Here is a 20,044-nt window from a genome sequence, read left to right on the forward strand (position 1 = left end):
TTCCTTTTCTCCCCAGATGCTCCCGCAGCTTTGCAAAACTGCTTTAAAGATCAGAGGGTATGGATTGAGGTGTGGTGCAGATGCAGGGCAAACCTCATCAGCCTCTTTAATGAAACAAGGTGGCAGAGATGGCCCACTTCAGCCCAGCCACTAGAAAACCCCTTGGCAACGTGGAGGCAGGCTTCCCAGCCTGGAGTCACGCTTTCACCCGAGAGTTTTGCCAAAAATGTTCTGGACCACGGAAACACTCAGAGTAAAAATAGTAAGTGGGGCATGTTGAGATGCTTCCAAGGAAACCTTCTCAGGGACAAATAAAATGTTTTTATTGGGAAAGGGCTTGTATCGATCATGTAAATCATCTCTGAAATGAAACAACAATGAGTCTCCTGTTACTGGCACCTGGGCTGAAGGAGAAGCTCCTCTGGGGAAACACTTGTTTTGCACACTAATAGGGAATCCTTTGTTTTAGAGCCAGGGCTTACTGTCCAGGAATGTGGCAGTAGGAAGGGAGACAGCTGATTCTTAGGTCCAAGGCCTAGGAAGTAGTTCTGTCTATAAGGCCAAGTAAGCCCCATCTTGGGCCATGCTGACAAAGAGGGAAAACTGGTTTTAATTGTCACCTACACACACACTCCACAAGAGTCCCCGGCATCAAGTTTTCAGATCTCCCATGCCTCAGACCACATGGCCCCAAACATGCAGATGAAAAATTCAATTAGACACAATGGCGTCATTTTCCTACAGGCCCCTGAGATGCTAAAGCAATAGGAAATTTAGATGTGCTCATTTTGTTTACCCAAATATTTTAATAAAGAGGGAAGGAGTCTGAAGAAAATAATGTTGAGTCTCAGGTGGAGTGTCAGAGTAAGAAGACACAGAAAGGGGACTTCCCTGGTGGCGCAGTGGTTAAGAATCCGCCTGCCAATGCAGGGGACGCGGGTTTGAGCCCTGGTCTGGGAAGATCCCACATGCCGCGAAGCAACTAAGCCCGTGCACCACAACTACTGAGCCCGCGTGCCACAACTACTGAAGCCTGCACGCCTAGAGCCCGGGTTCCGCAACAAGAGAAGCCACCGCAATGAGAAGCCTGCACACCACAATGAAGAGTAGCCCCCGCTCGCTACAACTAGAGAAAGCCCGCTCGCAGCAATGAACACCCAACGCAGCCACAAATTAATTAATTAATTAATTACTTTTTTTAAAACGACACAGAAAGAAGGACATAGCACGTGCCCCCCAGATTCTCAGAGGAACAAAACTTTCTAGGGCAGTTTTATATAGTTGATGTAAATTGTGAAACTACAAGAAATCAGCCACAAAAAGTTGTGAAACGTTCTGCTATTTCATGGCAACTATGCAAAATTCGTGTTGTTTGTTAAGTTAGAAACAACAGAAAATTTTAAAATATTTTGCTATGGTGCAACTGAAAATGAACCTTCCACTTCACCTCTTGGGGAGATCTCTCCCACTACCATGTCTGAGTACCAGGTTCCCCAAACCCATGCCCCCAACTCCAAGCATTTAGATGAGGTATCTACTGACGGGCTGTCTTGTACAAGTAATTGTACTTGGTTCAATTACGTGGCTAATTCTTGACCTGACCATTCAGACCATTTCCTTAGATCTCCCTTTGACTTGGCCTGAGCACCCCCAGGCCTGCAAGACAGAAAGTTCATTGATAACTGGATAACTTAGCCAGGAAGATCATCCAGGAGACTGGATGGGGGTAGAGAAATTGTGTGGGCAGAAAACCTGGCTCGACCCTGAGAGATCTCTGTGAAATATCGCCCCCATATCTCCCCTCCCACCATACAAATTTCTCAGAGTTGTTCTCAAAGCTGCATAGGAGAGAGTTAGAGACAAAAGCCAATGAGTGGAGGCTCTTCTCACCTCCAAAAATAACAACAAAGTGCTGCCTCCAGGGTGTTCATTTACCTTCTCTGTAAAATGGGCAGATTCTCTCCCTCTCCTTGTACGTCACTGAACCACACGAGGTAAAAGATGTGAATGCACATAGGTACTTGGAAAAATTAAAAAGCACCATGCAAACATAAGAGGGCTTTTCCCTCTGCCACCGCTGGGACTTGAATCCAGCCCGCCGACCAGAAGTCCAGTGCTCACTCCACTCCACCACGGCCGCTGAGCAGCACGGTAAGTAAGCTCTGTCTCAGGCCAGGGCAGAGCCAGCCCAAGGCAGCAGGTGAGAGTCTGTGAGCTGTGTAACCTGCTGGGATGGGGCAGTGTGATCTGGGAAATACAGGCAGATCCTAACACTCCCTGGGCTCAGGGTGTAGCTGCAGAAATAGCACTGGGTTTCCTTTCTCTTCAATATTAATATGTCTCATAATGTCTCTCCATGCCCCAGATTAAGCTATGAAGCTGGAAATTAGCATTCTGTTCCAACACACTGTGACACCTTCGCTTTGGGGGTGAAATGATGGTTTTTAATAAGCTGGCTGCAGGCACCTGTCACTCGTAATGGAAGTTCTGCCCAGGAAGATAGATTGTTTCTTGTTAAAAGACCACGGGGCCATAAATTTCCTGAGTCATAACTCAGCATCCAAGTCAGGACTCGGGAGAATCACTTCCATCTTCTAGCGCTAACCCCTGGGCCCCTGGGCCCCTGGGCCCCTGGGCGCCCTGCTGATTCTACCGTTGACCTCAGTCATAGTTCTTCTTTGCCCTGACTCATTGCACTTGCATTTGGGGGAGTTTGGTGAGAGCCATGTAGACCTAACCTGCAGGTGTTACTCTGCCCCATGACTGGATCAGTGGAGGGAGGCTACAGGAAGAACCAGAGCCATGAGTTTTGATGCTCTGCTATCAGCAAACTCAAATCTCTGCTGTCCCGAGGATCCAGGTCATTAAGACCTCAAAATGAGCTCGTTCTAGAAATTCAAGCAAACGTAATCATAACCATTAATGTTAGATTTTTCTTGCTCTTAAATCTGACTACTTGTGCTAGTTGTGGGGAAGTGCGACTGGTCCACGGATAATTTGATTTTTAAAAACGCCACATAGCTAGTAAATTTAAACATATACCTACCCTATGATCCAGAAATTCTATAGGAAATGAATCAATTGATCCACCAAAAGATCTGTTCAAGAATATTCATAATAGTCTTATTCATAATAGCCCAAAATAGAAACAACTCAAATGTCCGTCAAGAGGTGAACGGATGAGCTACTCATGGTTCACCCATAAAACGGAATAGCATAGAGCAATTTAAAAGAACACTGATACACATTACAACATGGCACGTTTTGCTGAGTGGCATAAACCAGACCCAAAAGAGGTCCGTACTCTGTACTGTATGACCTGTTTATAGGAAGTTCAAGAAGAGGCAAAACTAATCCATAGCAACAGAAACCAGAATGGCAATTATCTCTGGACTATTATACTGGAAAGGGGCTAGAGGGAACCTACAGACGTGCTGTAAATGTCCTATAACTTGTTCTGAATGGTGGTTACATGGGTAAATATTTCCCGAGCCATACACTTAAGATTAATGGACTTTACTGAATTATGCTACACCTCAAAAGATCAGGAAAAGCTTCTTTTTTTTAAATATAAAGAATGAAATAAAACCCATGGGGCTTCCCTGGTGGCGCAGTGGTTGAGAGTCCACCTGCCAATGCAGGGGACACGGGTTCGTGCCCCGGTCCGGGAAGATCCCACATGCCGCGGAGTGGCAAAAACGCCCACAGTATATTTTCCTGACATGGAAAGATGTCTGTGATGTCTTTCTTCATCAGATATTAAAAATCCAACTTTATCCTAACTGAAAAAGTGAACTAATTTAAAAAAATTAAAAATCGCTGATGAATAGTGTGCAGTGGTTGTAACAGTCTTCTCTCTGAAGTACAACAGGAAGTAAGCATGGGGCCAACTAGTCTGGAGGGCTTTCCCCGCTCCTCCAGCGTCCCAGGGAGGGAGCATATGTTCTGGCCGGCACGCAGCATCACACGAGATAGTGCCAATAAAACCAGACACAGACAGCAGACACCACTCCACTCCCTCACGGGTCCTCCCCGTCATCTGGGGGAGCAGTTGCCCCGGCAGACTCCAAGTCCTGTCTGCTATCTTTTAAAGTGAAAATGTAGATTACAAAATAGATCCAAAATGAATCTTTCTGAAATTAAAATTTTTTTTCATTGTATAGAAAGCACCCCACTTCTGTTTCACGTGACCATGTTAGCTGAGTCAGCTATTTATATGTTAATTTTAACTCTCTTTATAAACCTCATCTAGCCTATTTTTATCTTCTACTCGCTTGGAAAATTCAAAGCTACATGAGTGTAAGTGTGATAGAAAAAATCGTCTTTATTTAACATGGGGTGGGGAAGAAGCGCCAGGCTCTTTTTTTGTCTGTTTTCTCCTCATCACTAGCTGTTCAATATTTACTTCTGGTCTCTATGAACCAAAGGTAATACCCTAGCAAGGGGTGAACTGCTCCGGTTTGGGTTGGTCCCCCTCCTTTCTCACTTCCTCCACCTACCTATTTTCTGCATTGGTCCTTTTCTGTGTAAACAGATATAGGCTTTCAGGAGTGGGAAAGAAGTGCTAAAATTAAAAAGTGGGGACTTCCCTGGTGGCTCAATGGTTAAGAATCCGCCTGCCAATGCAGGGGACATGGGTTCAAGCCCTGACCTAGGAAGATCCCACATGCAGCGGAGCAACTAAGCCCATGCGCCACAACTACTGAGCCTGCGCTCTAGAGCCCACGGGACACAGCTACTGAGCCTGTGTGCCGCAACTACTGAAGCTTGAGCGCCTAGAGCCTGTGCTCCGCAACAAGAGAAGCCACCACAACGAGAAGCCCGCACACCGCAACAAAGAGTAGCCCCCGCTTGCCACAACTAGAGAAAGCCCACACGCAGCAATGAAGACACAGCACAGCCAAAAATAAAATAAAAATTTAAAAAGTAATTAAAAAACATAAAAGTAAAGTGCAGAAATCTTAAATGTTCAGCCTAATGATTTTTTCACATGTATACACACCCATGGAACCACCCTCCTGATCAAAACATAGAATATTTCCAGCACTCTAGAAGGCCCACTTTCATCCCCTCCCAATAGAGACCTAGGAGGGGGACTTTTTAACCTAAAAATTTCGAAGCATTCTATTCGAAGGAGATTCAACTCTTGTCTTCCTACCAAACACACGTAGGGTCATAACAATGTTCTCTTACTCTCTTATGAATTATTTTAAAAAGTAAACACGGAAATGATCAATAATTAGAGAAATGCTTTTCCAAATGATGGCAGCCCTGGAAGACTGAATACTATGCAATCATTAAAATCATGTTTTTGAAGAATGGTTAATGACACTGAGGAATGTTCATCTAATATTAAGTTAAAAGGCAAGATTCAAAAATGTTCATGCAGAATCTCAATTTTGAAATTATACATATTTGTAAAAAAACAACTAAAGAAAATACAACAAAAAATTCATTTTGGTAAACTCTGGGTGATAGGACATGGAGTAGTTTTCTTTTCTTTATAATATTTTTTAGATTTTAAAAAAATTCTTGACAATGAAAATGTGTTACTTTTCTAATTAGGAAAAAATAGTTTTCTTTTTAAATGTGGGGACAACCTAAATGACCAACATTAGGGAAATGGTTTTCTAAATGATAACTCATTTCATATTATACATTTTTAAATGGCATTTAGAAGATTGCAATAACTTGGGAAATTGCTTATGACATTGTAAATGTATAGTGTGTTTTTAGACTCGAGATAGGATGCATATAACTAAGCTGGGAGGGGAAAGACAAAAGTAACTAATAACAGTGATTGCAAATTATAAAACATGAGCATTGGAATAAAGAATGGGAAAAAAATTTTTAAAGAGCGTTGTTTATTAAAAGTTTTCAGAGTATGTGTCTGTTTAAAGCCCCATATTCTATTTTCTGCTATCTGAATAGGGTTTTTTTGTTTGTTTTTGCACTTTGTGGGTTTTTTGTTTTGTTTCGTTTTTGTTTTGTTTTTGTTTTTTGTAAGGGCTGGAATGTTGCAGGTAATTATTTAAATGTGTTTAGTCTGAAGCTTTTGAGGAGCAGTGTAGATGTGGCTTCTTTTACTCTAAGTCAGATTCCGCAGAAACGGTTGTACCAAATAAACACTGTAAATCCTTAACTTTCATAAACACAGGGACAGAACTAACGAAAAACTACCCAAGTGCCAAAGACTTAAGACCATTTCTGAGAAGCTCACTCCACGAAGCCTTCGCATTTATTTTTCCAAATAAACGGCTTCCTTTCAGATCGAGTTATTTCTCCTCTACAGAGCTGAGTGGAGGCGCGGGCGGGGATGTGAGAACGCAACAGCAGACTAAAATCAAAAAGCCTTTCTGGAAGCTTTGCCTCCCCGCCCCTCCCCCCAATCCCGATTGCTTAGGACCCTTCTGGTCCAAATGACAAAGGTGGCCCCACTTGCCCTAAAAGATGCTGGCCGGGTGCGTGAACTTGACCCAGGCGCCCACGCCTCTTTTCCCCAAAGGTCAGACAAAGGGAGAGGGGTTGACTGAGTTCTTTCCGGAGCCCCGAGGGCCTGGGGAATCGAAGGCTGGGGAGGAGAATGAGACAAAAAACCCTCTTCGGTCCAAGTCCTCGGGCAGGTTAAAGCCAGATGGGGACGAGGGGGCGGGTTGAGTGCGGAGAGTAGTATCCTGACCGCTCCGTCAAGTCCCTTTTCCGGTTTGCTATTGAGGACCTGCCTCCGGGCATTTAGGAGGCCGGGAGCTTGTCGTAAGTTCGCCAGGGTTTGGTGCCTTCTCGGCCGCTCGCCGAGCCGCCTGGGCTCCTCGCGGGGAAGGAAGCCCTGCGCGCGGAGCTGCCCCGCACGACATACAGAAGAGCCCCGCGTCTCCCGCGCAGCGCGCCCAGTTACCCTTACACTGGGTTTTACTGAGCCAGGAAAAGACCCCGGGATAGAGTCTTTGATCCTCCCTTGCTCCGGGATCCTGGAGGAAGGAAGGAAGGTAGGAAAGAAGGAAGGAAGGAAGGAAGGAAAGAAGGAAGGGAGGGAGGGAGGAAAAACTCTATCAAGGTCTCAGCAGGCCGCTCTGAGCAGCCTCCGCCGGCGGCAGGTCACTGGGAAGCACGCGCCAGGCTCCCGGGTCCCGCGGGCGGTTCCCCAAGCCAAGGATGGGGGCGGGGGAGGGCATTTACGAAGTCTAAGCTTCCGAATCCTGGGGAGAACGAGGGCTCCGCGGGGCTCGTCGGCCGCAGGCTGGGATTGTTCCGCCCAGAGAGGGGCGCTTTTAAAATGCAGAGGCGATGGCCTAGGGATGACCTACTCCAATCTTCTCTAATAATTCCTCTGCTGTAGCTATTATTCGTTTGGTCTTTATGCATTTGCTTTTCCTGCTCATTAAAAAAAATAGGGGATATTACTACCTAAAATAAGATAAGAAAACATGAATTACGAATGAGTGAAAATGATCCTGACTAAACTATTGATCTAACTTGCAATAAGGCCTCAATAATCGGATTTTAAAAATGCAGATCTGGCGAATTTTCCGCAGAATGCAAAGATCCGAAGCTCGTTGATAAAGCAATGCAGGCTTGGGTGGGAGATGCCCGGTCTCTGGCGTTCCGGATCCTTCCACAGCCCTCTTCCGCCACCTTTCCTTCCACCCCCTCCCCGTCCCGGTCCAGCTCCCCGAGGGGTGAAGGAATGTTTATGGCCTGGCTCAAGTTCAACGACAAAACCCTGCCTGGAGGGGGAAGGGCGGCGAACTTCAACCGTCAGCCGAAGACCGAGCTCAGGTCTCAGACGGGGGCGACAGACTGGACACACCTAAGATGGGAAGCTGAGAGTCCAGGGGGGTACCGATTCCTCTCTCCGAGAGCTGTCTCCTTATCTCCTCCTGGGGCCTGCGGTGTGCCACCAGTAGCGCCTGCACCAACATTCGGTGCGTGCGCGCCTGGGTGGGAGTGGGGCGGTCACAGCCTGAATGGGCAGGAGGCTGTCTGATCACAGCACAGGCTTCGACCAGCGTTCAGGACCCAGTGAGAACGCCCTTGCCCTCTTCCCTACCAGCTCTGCCCCAACCAGAGCGGAGGTCCAGACCTCTCTCCCTAAGAGACCTGCCTCTCTTGTCCCCTCTCCCGAGTTTTGCTCACATCTTCCACCCGGGTTTGGTATTTAAGCATCTTTCGAGGTCCTTCTCCAACACAGCCTTTTCCAGAAAGTCTCTCCGTATGCTGTGGGGGGAGGGGTGAATCTTTCTCGGTCTCAGTTCCCCATGTGTAGGCATTTGGCCCACCTTACAATGTCAGAGATCACAGAATATAGTCCCCCGGTTTCAGGTCACATCTGAGGAAACAGCAGACCTAAGACCTGGCAGCAAGTGAGAGGCAGAACGAGAGGCAGGGATCAGTAGGAAGAGAGATAGTATTCCCACTGTAACTCCTCCAGTCTTCCACCTCAGTGGAAGGTTTTGCATGCAGTAGGCACTCGAAAACTGAGTGATGGAACTTGTGTTTACTCCCCTGTTGTTGCACTTATGCAAATCTGCCGGGTGCACCCAGGAAGGGTTGGGTCTAGGGAGTCTGAGTGTAGCTCTGTGACCTCAAGGGATGGCTCCAGATGGAAACAGGTGAGGAGAGGTATGTTGGGAGTGAAGGAGAGGCTTGGCTTCCTATTCTCTCTCTCTCTCTCTTTAAAATTTTATTTATTTATTTATTTATTTTTGGCTGTGTTGGGTCTTCCTTGCAGTGCGCGGGCTTCTCACTGCAGTGGCTTCTCTTGCTGAGAACACGGGCACCAGGCACACGGGCTCAGTAGCTGTGGCTCGCGGGCTCTGGAGCACAGGCTCAGTAGTTGTGGCACACGGGGACTTAGTTGCTCCGTGGCTTGTGGGATCTTCCCGGACCAGGGCTCGAACCCGTGTCCCCTGCATTGGCAGGTGGATTTTTAAACACTGCGCCACCAGGGAAGTCCCCTTCCTATTCTCTTGCGCTGGCGTAGACCACAGAGCTTAGTCCTCAGGAGCTCCTGCTTTGGGGGTCCAGCTTAGCCACTGCTGTCTGCGACACTGATCAAGTAACTTACACTTAGTCTCAGCGTCCTCATTTTATAAAGTGGGTTCTGTCAGTGTGGAGACAGTAGCTCTGAGAAGGCATGGGCAGGAACCAGCTGGGGCGGGGAGGGTTAGGTGAGTCCAGAGTGTGTCTGTAGATTACCTTGCCCCCACCCCAAGAACAACAAGTTAGAAGTGTCAGTGGCTGAGGACATGGGCATGTGGCCCCCTGCTGCTTCTGTGCAGGTTCTGAGTCCCTGTGCAGATGTGCCAGCCATGGGCAACACCTCCAGTTGCTCCTCAGATCTCAGCACTAACCAAGCTTCCGAAGTGGGCATAGGAATGGCAGAAGGAAGGCAGCCGTCTGAGACTAAGCTGCACTGATTTATTTTTTAAAGGGCCAGAGCCTTTCCCTTAAAAGTGTGTTAATAAATCATCATTACCGTTATCATTACGGTTAATTTTCACCCAGCTTTCAAAGTATATGTTTTGTAAAGTATTGTGGTTTAAATAAGAACAACAACATAACAATAACATTAATTTTGTCTGTACCAGGATTCCATCCAGTCAGAGACAAATATAAGGTCGTACGGGGGCGCCTTGCTCTCACCCGCCAGACTCTCCCCTGCCGAGGGCGCGCAGGTCCCGCGTGCTGCGAAGAGCTTTCTTTGTCCCTTTCTGCCCAGGTGTCTGCCGGTCTCTCCAGGAACCAACGAGGAGGCGCTCCGCCGAGTGGTCTCTGCAAGAGCCTGACGCTCGCCCTTCCCTGCCCGCCGTGACCACGGAGTCCCCCAAATTCCTGGGAGGACCCCCCCCCAGGGCTCCCTGAGCGGGTCCTCAGGCTGAGAGAGCGGTAACGCCCTTGGCCCACGAATCAGCTAGTTTATGTTTTTAGAGAGAAACGCACCCTTGGAGGTAGCAAAATGAGCGGGTCTTGATCTGAGAAATAGGGTCATAACACTCTTGCTCCCTCTGCAAAGGCCAGGGCTGGAATTCAGCTGGGCCCCGAGGCCCTGAGCTGGGGTGGCGCCGGCCTGAAGGTTCCAGCCTCCGAGTGGCTCAGGGCTCTGCTCGAGCACCTTAGGCTAGAGGAGGAAGGAATGGAGCGCAGCACCGGGTGCCCCCCTCCCAGCCGAGTCTTGGGCGAGGCTCAGGGAGATGGCGCACAGCCCCAGGGTCCCCACCTCGGGTCTGCGAGCCCAAAGAAGGCTGGAGTACCCCTCCCCACTGCAGCCCGGGGCCGCCTCGTCTCCCCGCCAACCTCGGCGTCTCTGGACGGTCTTCCGGTCGCTCTGGCCCCTCCAACGCCGCTTGGCCTCCTCTCTCCTTCGCGAGGCCAGAGATGGGACCCCTTCCCTCACCTTCCTCCCTCTTCCTATAAAGAGTTGAGGAGAGTGGGGGTAGGGGCAGCGGAGACCAAAGGCCTGAAACTTCAAGTTCAATGGCAAAGGCCCCGACCCGACCCTCACCTCTGGGCGCCGGCAGACTGCCTTTCCTTCCCTAACTTTCCGAGGGTGATTGAACTCCTGCTGTTCCCCATCATTTTAGAGGCAATTTAGGGGAGGGGGACCAGTGGTGGAACTCCCTCTTCTCCGTCTGCTCCGACCACCCCCACCCGCTTTCTACACAAAAGTAACTGGTAGCCTAGAGAGGAAGAAAGGCTGGCATCAGTTCCCCATTGGATGTTTTAAAATCTCTCCCCGGGCCCAGGCCAGCGCCTGGGGGGAGGGGCGGGGTGTCCCACTCGGGTGAGAGGCCGAGGGCCGATCCAGTGCTTTCTCCCCACTTTCCCGGAGAGGGACTATTCAGGTGGGTGAGAATGTGGTATAAATTTCTTTCAGAAACAACGGAACCTCTCCTTTCGCCCCCTCCGCAGCAGTTGCCTCCGCGCTTTATTGCCAGTTTACGGTAACGGGTTCATTTATTTAATTCACGTTTGAAGCTCTGGGGTTTCTATTAGACCGGACGGGGGCGGGGGCACAGAGGGTTTCCCCCGAAGGAAACCTAATTAAAGTACAGCACTTAGGACCTTGAATAAAACTTTAATTAAGGGGAGGAGGGGGACTGGAAGAGGGGAGGGCAGTTGGCCCCATGTTGGAGGAGGGGAGCCGCGCCTCTCGTAGAACTGGCGGGTCTTGATCTGGGCCTTTTTCCTGCCGCAGGACATCTTCTGGTCCTCGAACCACTCAGAGTAGGGGTGGCTAGCTAGGGGTGACTGCGGAGGGGGGCACGGCTGTGCAGAGTCGCCGGCTTCGGCCTCGCGACTTCCAGGGTGGTGGGAAGCGCTTGCCAGCACGAGTGAAGGACCCCGGAGCCAGAGCCTCGGGTTCGCTCTCCGCTGGGCTGCTTGGAGAACCTAGATTCGAAAAGAGCTTCCGGAGGTCACGTCTATGCACTTCTCCACCACTACCCCCTAAGTCGGCCTAATAAAATCCACCTGGTTTGGAGTTGGAAGTAAGTGATTTCGGTCCTGGAGCAGCGTAGACGCGACCCTCGGATCCTGTTTCGACGTTTGCTGAGACTCAACCGGGGATGATCTGCTCCGAGTAAGGGAGAGGGCGCGGAGGGCAGCTCCGAGTAAAATTACACCTCGCTGGTGAAAAGACGCCCGGTGTATTTTCCGGAGTCTATTCGTGCGCCTCTGCGTTTATTTGTTCATGAGACTGTTGTTTGAATTTACCTATTTGTGAACGTTATAGTCAACACATTTCAGTCTAAATTTAGCAAAACCCTCTCTCCTGTAGCTTAAAATGGCCCTATTTAAAAAGCAAATAGCTACAGGCAAATACATGTAGATATATTTTGTTGTAATTTTCACACAAATTACTGAAAGATTTTTAAATGGTCGGCCTCGGTGGGAGGGGGTATAATTTGCCTCGGGAGTAAAATTGGTGTTTGGAAAGAGCTTCCATAAAAGGGTTTAATACAAAGCGAAATTTAAAAAAAAATTTTTTTTGCACAGGTTCCATAGAAGTAAATGAGTCGGGGGGATAAAAGGGGAGGAAGGGGTTCGCCGCGAATTGGCCTGGCGAGGAAGATAAATATAATACTCCAGTGGAACGAAGACCTGGACCGAGGGCTGATGGCGCCGCAGCCTTGCTCCCGGGAGTCCTGGCCGCCCTGTTTTTTCACTATTCGAGATCGCTCGCTGCTCTCCTAGCCTTCCTCCTGAGTCTCCCAGCCGCTGGACCGATACATTTGCCTATACCCTGGCCCAATTCCAGGCGACTCCGGGTCCCGGCGCTCTCACATGCAGCCCCGAACTCCCCAACCCCGAAGGCCCGACGCCCCAGGCATCTGGAAGCCAGAGGCTCGGTTGAGGGGTTAAAGCCGAGCAGACCGGCGGGTTCCCCTGAAATGGCGAGCTTCTACCGGAAGGGGGCGCCCTTGTCTTTTTAATAGGTCAAACACACTGGTAGCGAAATAAATCTCTAAAATCCAATTCTTTTGTTTGTTCTAAAATTATTGAGAGAGAATAATAGAAGAGCTCCGAAACTTTAAGGGCTTGATAGCGGAGTGGAGGAGTTAGCGCTCTGGGAGTCCGGAGTCTCGAGGCCCCTGACTCCTTAGGCCTCTACCTATGCCATCTCAGGAAGTCCAAGTGGCAACCCTTCTTGCGGCCTTTCTCCTCCCCATGTGGGGAGCCGGCACCAGGGCGCTCTCTCTACCCATGGGCCTATCTGAAGTCTCGCTCTTTCTGAAGCGGCGAGGGAGGGGGTCGCACCCACTAAGCTTGAGAACCTGTGATATTAAAAGCTCCTCGCTTGAGACTAAGCTTGAAGGAGAACGTGGAAGGCAGAAAGTCACTTCCCCTGGGCGGGACGCGATACCAGGGAGCTTAAACTGGACCACGGGGCTTGGAAGAATTGTTTAAATCACGAAACTGACACCCTCCCCTTCCCCAAGCACACGCATTCTAAGAAGACCCAGGGAGGGAGGGTGACTGCCGTCGGGGCCTTTCCCCTCAGCCTCGGGATCCTCTTTGGTAAAAAGATTTAGAACAGCCTTCCCAACTCTCTCCCGGAAGAAGAGCCAGGACTGGGATCCCACCCGACTCGAATTCTTCGGCTGCGGCGGCCAACGCAGGGTTTCCTGGAGAAGGAGGAGCCTGCTCCGAGATGGAGCGGCCGTCGAGACCATGGCCGGGAGCCTCCCTCGGGCTGCTCGCCTCCCGCCTACTCGCTGCTCGGTGGCTCGGATCGTGGGTCCGGCGTTGGGTCCTCTCCACTTCACGCCTGTGCGCTCGATCGCCGGGAGAGTGTCTGCCGGAAACCTCCAGCCTGGGCTGCAGGAAGATCCAGCTCAAACACGCTGATTTGCTGCGCGGCCAAGGTAGCGAGTCCCACCGGGCACAGGGCCCAGGTACAGGACATCAGGGTCCCCGGCTCTGCTAACAGCTGGTCTGCCCCAGGTTTTTGGAACTCCGCACTGTTCCCATACTGTCTACGTGGCTGCGGAAAACAGAGTTGGCGCCAACCTGCCCTCCACCCACCCAGAATTCAGGGTATGTGGACTGAACCAGCGCAAAGTGAAAAGGAAATGAGTCTGTGCCCATTGTTGTCCCGGCTGCCTGCCGTTCCCCACTCTGAGACTGGGTCTTTGGGCCTCCGCCGCCCGTGGTTCTTTCACTCGAAAAAGAGCCTTCCGCGACTCCCAGGCCTGAGCCCTGCAAGCTCCGCGGTGTCACCGGCAGGCAAGCAGAGGAGGAACGGGTAGTGAAGGAGCCATTTTCTGCTTTCTGTTTTTTTGTTTTTCTCCTTCTGGGCTATACCAGTGTGTTTGGGACGTGCCTACCATGGATAGGCTACTATTCCCTCATTCTGTAACCGTTTGTGCCTGGGAGGGGCTCGGTCTACAAGGCCACAAATATCTATTTCATGCGGCTCCCAAATGCCCAATGAACCATGACCTCCTTAAGTCAGAACCACCAGGAACATTAAGGGAGGGTTTGGAAAGTTTGGGAGAGGAAGTGGTGAATTATCCAGGCACGTTCTCAAACCCCATTTCTCTGAAAGGAAGGAGAACAGACCCCGGAGGGCAGCTCGCTGGCTTGTTTTTCACACACGGAAAAAATTGAAGAGGTGGGGATGCGGACTTCTGAGACCAGTGGGTACAACCTAGGGGATGGGCACGGAGGGAGGGAGATGCACCCTCCAGTGTTGTCCATCCTGCCTAGCTGTCATCTTAGAAAAATGCTAAAGGGGCAACATAGTCACAGGGGTGAATCTGCCATTTCTTGTCTCCTCTGCCTTCACTTTGATGGGGATGGGCTTTGGAAATGCAAGGGGTTCCAGAGGAAGCTCTCCTGCCACCGGTCTCCTTCCAAGTTTATTCGTAATCAGCTCAATCCATGAAAGCAGTTTCTAAAGTGCTCTACAGAGCTCTAGATAGAAAATATGATACTAATTATCATGGCAACTATTACTGGTTATGGTGATTATTGCCACTGCCAGGATGAATGATTATGACTGGGACAAGGTCCTTTGGGTGGTGTTACCTGGTGGACTGGGCTGTAACTCTGGGCCTCGCTGGCTCTCTGGGACCAATGGGGTACCCAAGCTGTCCCTGAGGAACAGCCCAGGAGCATTGGTCTGGGAAGAGTGTCACCTCTGGGGGCCTCTCAGCAGAGTCCTGGGCCCCAGCCTGGCTGTGGCAGGCTCCTGGTCTCCCCAGGATACTCCGACTTCCTCCTCCCCCCCTCCCCAGGCACAGCCAGGGAGCTCCCTCAAGGAATAGCGCTGGTTTTGACCTTGGCGAGGACTTTCTTCTCCTTGACCCGGCGATTCTGAAACCAGATGGTGATCTGGCGCTCTGAGAGGCTGGTGGCCGCCGAGATCTTGCGCCTCTTGTCTTTTGTGATGAACTTGTTAGCCGAATACTCGCGCTCCAGCTCCCGCAGCTGCCCTTTGCTGTAGGGAATGCGTTTCTTGCGGCCGCGGCGGAAGGCGCAGCCGTCTGGAGGGTGCTGCGCGCTCGAGTCTGCGCGGCAGGAGAGGGAGGGAGAGAAAGACATGCTCACACCACCGCCTGGCGCAAGCTCAGGCGCAGACCCAGGCCCCACAAGCTAAGTCATCCTGCAGGAGCACTCAGGTAACCCTACAGGCATACGTGCACTCCTGTTCCCCCAAAGCACAAGAGGACACCTCGGCTTCCAGCTCTGATCACCGCCCAGCCTTGGAAAGCGGTTTCTGCAGGCCACCCTCACTCTTCACTGTCCTCACACCTGCAAGTCTGCAAACACACCCATCACACACGGCCAGACCTTTGCCCACCGTCTACATATGTCCACCCTCACATGCATTTTCCAACTCTTGGCCATTCTTATAGATACTACAAGCAAGTTCTGTACAGGGGGAACACGTTTCTGCCCCCACTCCCAACACATACATGCACTAATGCACACACCTAAGCCACGGCTGCAGGAAATCTAAACTTCCCTTTGGAAACTGAAAAACTCATCTGAGAGAAAGTGAGGGGTTGTATTCTTTACAGAACATCCAATTTCTCTGTTCCCACTCACCCCACTGCACCCCATACTCAATGAATTGAGAGTTATTTGGCCCTTTTGAAGAATTAAACTGGGATCCTGCTGGGCAGGGATACCCTGAGCCCCAAACAACAGCAAAGAGAGCCAAACACACCAACATATTGAAAGGCTGGTCCCAAGGCCTCCTGGGGAGGTCAGGGGCTTGGTGGTCCTCAGGCTTCAGACAGCCCGCAGCTCAGGCCCTCACACAGACCCTCTGGGGCCTCTACCCAGGCTCTCTAACTGCCTGGACCCTCCTTCAGAGTCCTAATAGCCAACCAAGGAGAACCAAGCTCCTCCTCACCAGCCCCAAGTCTCCCTCCACCTCCTCCCAGGCAAGCGCCAGGAGGGCCTGCAACCCCACACTCAGCGCCAAGGGGATCCGGAGTAGTGGGCAGTTTACCTGCAAATGCCGCCTTCCAGAAGGGACCCGGTGGGTTTTGTTCTCCCTGGCAACACATCTGGCTGTTCCAGCCACCGGTGAGGGCCCAGGGCTGGTAACTGTCCACAGGCAGCAGGGAGTCATGGCGAGGCTCCCCAGGGGCGCCCAAGGTCTGCACCACCGACACATCCAGGTAACTGGCCATAGGCTGGTAGGGTCCCGGGTACCCCGGGTAGAAGGCAAACTCGGTGGGGCGGCTGGGGTAGTCCTCCCCGGCCGCGGGAGTCTCCGCAGGGTAGGCGGCCAGGGTGGCCGCCTGGGCACAGGGTTTCAGCGAGCTCCGGGACACTCGGCAGGAGTAGTACCCGCCTCCAAAGTAGCCGTAGGGCACCGGAGCTGGGGACGCCCCCTGGGGCACCCCGGGGCATGGGTGGCACTGCTTTGGTGGTTCCGCAGAGCCTGGCAGATCCAGGGGGGCGTAGTTGACAGCGGGCATAAGCGTAGGCGCCGCCGCTGGGTGGCTGGTCAGTGGGGAGTGGGCGACCAGATTCCGACTCCCTCCGGCTCCCAGCAAGCCTTCGATTTCCTTGGCCCCGTCCAAGGTGGCATAATTGCCGGGCTCCATGGGGCCGAGGGTCGGCTCATGGGGTGCTGGGGGTGGGGGATACAGGGGGCACCCAGCTCGCTCTCCCCACCCAGGCCCCGGGAATCCAAAGCGTTTTAAATCGCTCCCAGCTCGCTCGGCGCCTGCATTCGCTCAGCCCGGCCGTCTTGACGCAGGAGACGCAGGTGCCCGGGCACGCGCGCTGATTGGCTGCGGCCTGGCGGAGAGAAGCTAATAAAATCTTCATGGCAGAAATTGCGAAAATACTTTACCCCCGCTTTCTCTCTCTCTCTCTCCCTCTCTCTCCCTCTCTCTCCCTCTCTCCCTCCCTCCCTCCCTCTCTCTCTCTCCCTCCCTCCCTCCCTCCCTCCCTCTCTTCCTCTCCCTCCCTCCCTCCCTCTCTCTCTCTCCCTCCCTCCCTCCCTCCCTCTCTTCCTCTCCCTCCCTCCCTCCCTCTCTCTCTTCCTCTCCCTCTCTCTCTCTTCCTCCCCCTCTCTCTCTCTTCCTCCCTCCCCCCCTTTCTCCTTCTCTCCCTCCCTCCCTCTCTCGGTTTTTTATTGCATTTGAAAAGGAGAGAAAAGAGAGGAGGTGTCCTTTCGCTGCTTTCCAGTTTGGAGCAACCCAGCTACGTCGGGGGTGGGGGGGGGGGAGTAGTGGAAGGCGGGAGAGGGGACGCGAAGCCCGCCCCACCTCGGTCGCCTCCTCTCCCTCCCTGGCTCTCTGTCTCCTGTGCTTTGGCAGGTTTAACGAGAGAATAAAAAGCTCTCCCTATAAAGTGTCCATCTCGTGGGGGGAAGGGGAGTCGGGGGTGGGGCCGGGAGGCCGCTCTGGGCCTGAAAGGGGAACCCGGGAATGTGCCTGAGTCAGAGGAGGCTGGAAAATGGGGATTAAGGCGTATTTCTGGAAGCCCCTTGCTTTGAGTCCTAGGTACTAGCTTCCCAGTTCACTCCAGGTGCCCCTCCATCCTGGATGCGCAGTAATAAGCTGCTCCTGGGCCCGGAGAAGTGCCTGGGACTTCTCTTCCCCAGGGACTCAAGTTTCTGCCCAGAAAGCTCCGGATTCGGAGAGGGGTGGGAGGGAGAGGGAGTGGGACACGTGCTCCAAAGAAGGAGACTTGAGAACTGAAGACGCTAAACTTTCAGACCTAAAGTGGAAATGGAGCTTCTGGACCTGTCTGTAAAACGGGGTCTGGATTTCCATTTCCCCTATCTGCTTCCTCCAGGCTTTACATTTTCTTAGAAGGAAAAGGAGATGGGAGAGGGAGCCCCAACCACTGGAGAACTTGCCTGAGGCCTCTCTGTTGGGGCCTATTGTGCAGTGCAAGGCAGAAGACCCAAACCGATTTGTTTCACAGATCTGTCTTCAGAGGTTTTCTGTTTCCACCACTACTCCTCCCAAATCAAATCCTTCTGGGTTCACTTTTTCTAGAACTCACAGGTTTTCTGGAGAAGACAGGAACTTTTGCATTCTACACCAGGGTCAAGGCAATTATATAGAACAGACCACCCTGCCCTCTAGGTGGGCTCAGCCGTGCCCCCTCACCTGAGTTCAACCTGAGTCTGAACTTGAGCCAGTTTTTTGGGAAAGGGCCCATGCAAACTGGAGTTGCCCCAAGTTGTAAGGCTGTAGTGAAGAAGATAGATCACCCTCAATGAACACTGCTAATAAATAAGGACACCAAGCATGAAATCCTCAATGGATTTTGTCGTATTTGAAAACAACATGAGAGAAAAGGGAGGAGATATCTCTTTGATGCTTTCCAGTTTCTTATTACAACCTCTTGTTTGTCTGATTATGAAAGGCAGAAATACCAGGATTTTTACCTAAAGACTAAGAATTTTTTTTACTAGTTTTTGCTTGGTAGATGACAGCACAGGCATGAATAGATCCCTAAATTTTAAAAATAGACCAATCAATTCCATTTCTGGGAATATACCCAACAGAAATGAATGTTTATGTCCATCAATAGGCATGTACTGAAGTGTCCAAAACAGCTTTATTTATTATAGCTCAAAAATAGAAACAACCCAATGTCCATCAATAGTAGAACGGGCAAATAAATTGTACTATAATTAAAGAATGGAGCACTAAACATCAATTTAAAAAACAAGACTGCTACACACAACATAAATCACACAGATAGGTGGGTGAAAGAAGCCAGACAGAAAAGAGTAACTTTTGTATGATTCTATTTCTATACAGTTTAAGCGTAGCCAAAATCCATCTATGGTGATAGCGGTCAGAAGAGATCACCCTGGGGAGGGGAGCCCCTGACAGGGAGGTGATGTAAGGAAGCCTTTTTGGGGGCTGGAAATATTCTCAATCTCAATCTATATGACACTTACACGGGTGTGTTCACTGTGAAAAAATTCAAGACGTACACTGGCTATTTCTTCGCTTGACATCAGCCTATCTATTTTTTAGAAGGAAAAATAATTGAATACAAAAATTTAAAGATTCATAGCAGCACTGCCTGCAACTGTGCTTTTTGGATATTAGTGTTCTTATCTGTGTCCATGGAAATAAGCAGCTAAATGCATGTAACTCTGCATCATTGTGGAATGCAGAGGTGACCAACTCAAGCCTTGCCCTGGAGAAGCTCACCAGCTGTGCTGGAGACCCCTATGTAAACAGATACATTTCAATACAAGTAAATACCATGGGGGTGTTGTTTTTGTCTTACTCTACAATTTATTTATTTTTAAAATATCTTTGAGGCACTTTTTAAAATAAATTTATTTATTTATTTTTGGCCGCTTTGGGTCTTCGTTGCTGCGTACGGGCTTTCCTCTAGTTGCAGTGAGCGGGGGGCTAGTCTTCATTGCGGCGCGCAGTCTTATAACCGTGGCTTCTCTTGTTGGGGAGCACCGGCTCTAGGCACGAGGGCTCAGTAGTTGTGGCGCGGGCTCTAGAGCGCAGGCTCAGTAGTTGTGGCGCTCAGGCTTAGTTGTTCTTCGGCATGTGGGATCTTCCCAGACCAGGGTTTGAACCTGTGACCCCTGCATTGGCAGGCGGATTCTTAACCACTGTGCCACCGGGGAAGCCCTCCTCCCCAATTTATTTAGCATCTAGTAGATACCACGGAACAGTTCTGGATATCATATTATTAACATATGAGCATGTGCTCCCATTTTCTGTACATGTTTATGTATTTGCAACAATCTGTGATCTATCATAGACCTCAACTGGAGTCAAATAAGGTAAGATTGCCTCCTTATCTGTAAAAATTATCCGTCTCCTCAAAGGCATAATAATTTCTACATCACGGGAAAGCTGCGAAGATTAAATGAGATTTTGCACATGAAAACATTTTCTAAACTGAATAAATGAGCTCTATTTCTGTTTCTGTATGTGTATCTGTTTCTAATGAACTACAAGGCACCTGTTTTTATTTGAAAAGAAAAGGGCACTTTCTCTAAAGAGTATTGGTCACTTCTCACTTGCCTCTTTCAGCCTCGAGTAAAGCCTGCGGTTCCCACACAGAGAACCTGAGGCTCAGT

General features: G+C 50.6%; 1 protein-coding gene across 1 annotated transcript; it reads right to left on the reverse strand.

Annotated features, from left to right (window-relative positions):
• Positions 1–14,757: 14,757 nt before the first annotated feature.
• Positions 14,758–16,565, reverse strand: HOXB13 (homeobox B13; the record flags this gene model as incomplete). The annotated part of the gene is made up of 2 exons (XM_082859893.1): positions 14,758–15,011; positions 15,962–16,565. The coding sequence occupies 2 exons, from the start codon at positions 16,563–16,565 to the stop codon at positions 14,758–14,760; spliced, it is 858 nt and encodes a 285-aa protein (XP_082716019.1).
• Positions 16,566–20,044: the final 3,479 nt, after the last annotated feature.

The sequence above is a fragment of the Leucopleurus acutus genome, assembly GCF_964270905.1.
Source record: "Leucopleurus acutus genome assembly, chromosome: 19".
NCBI classification, from domain to species: domain Eukaryota; kingdom Metazoa; phylum Chordata; class Mammalia; order Artiodactyla; family Delphinidae; genus Leucopleurus; species Leucopleurus acutus.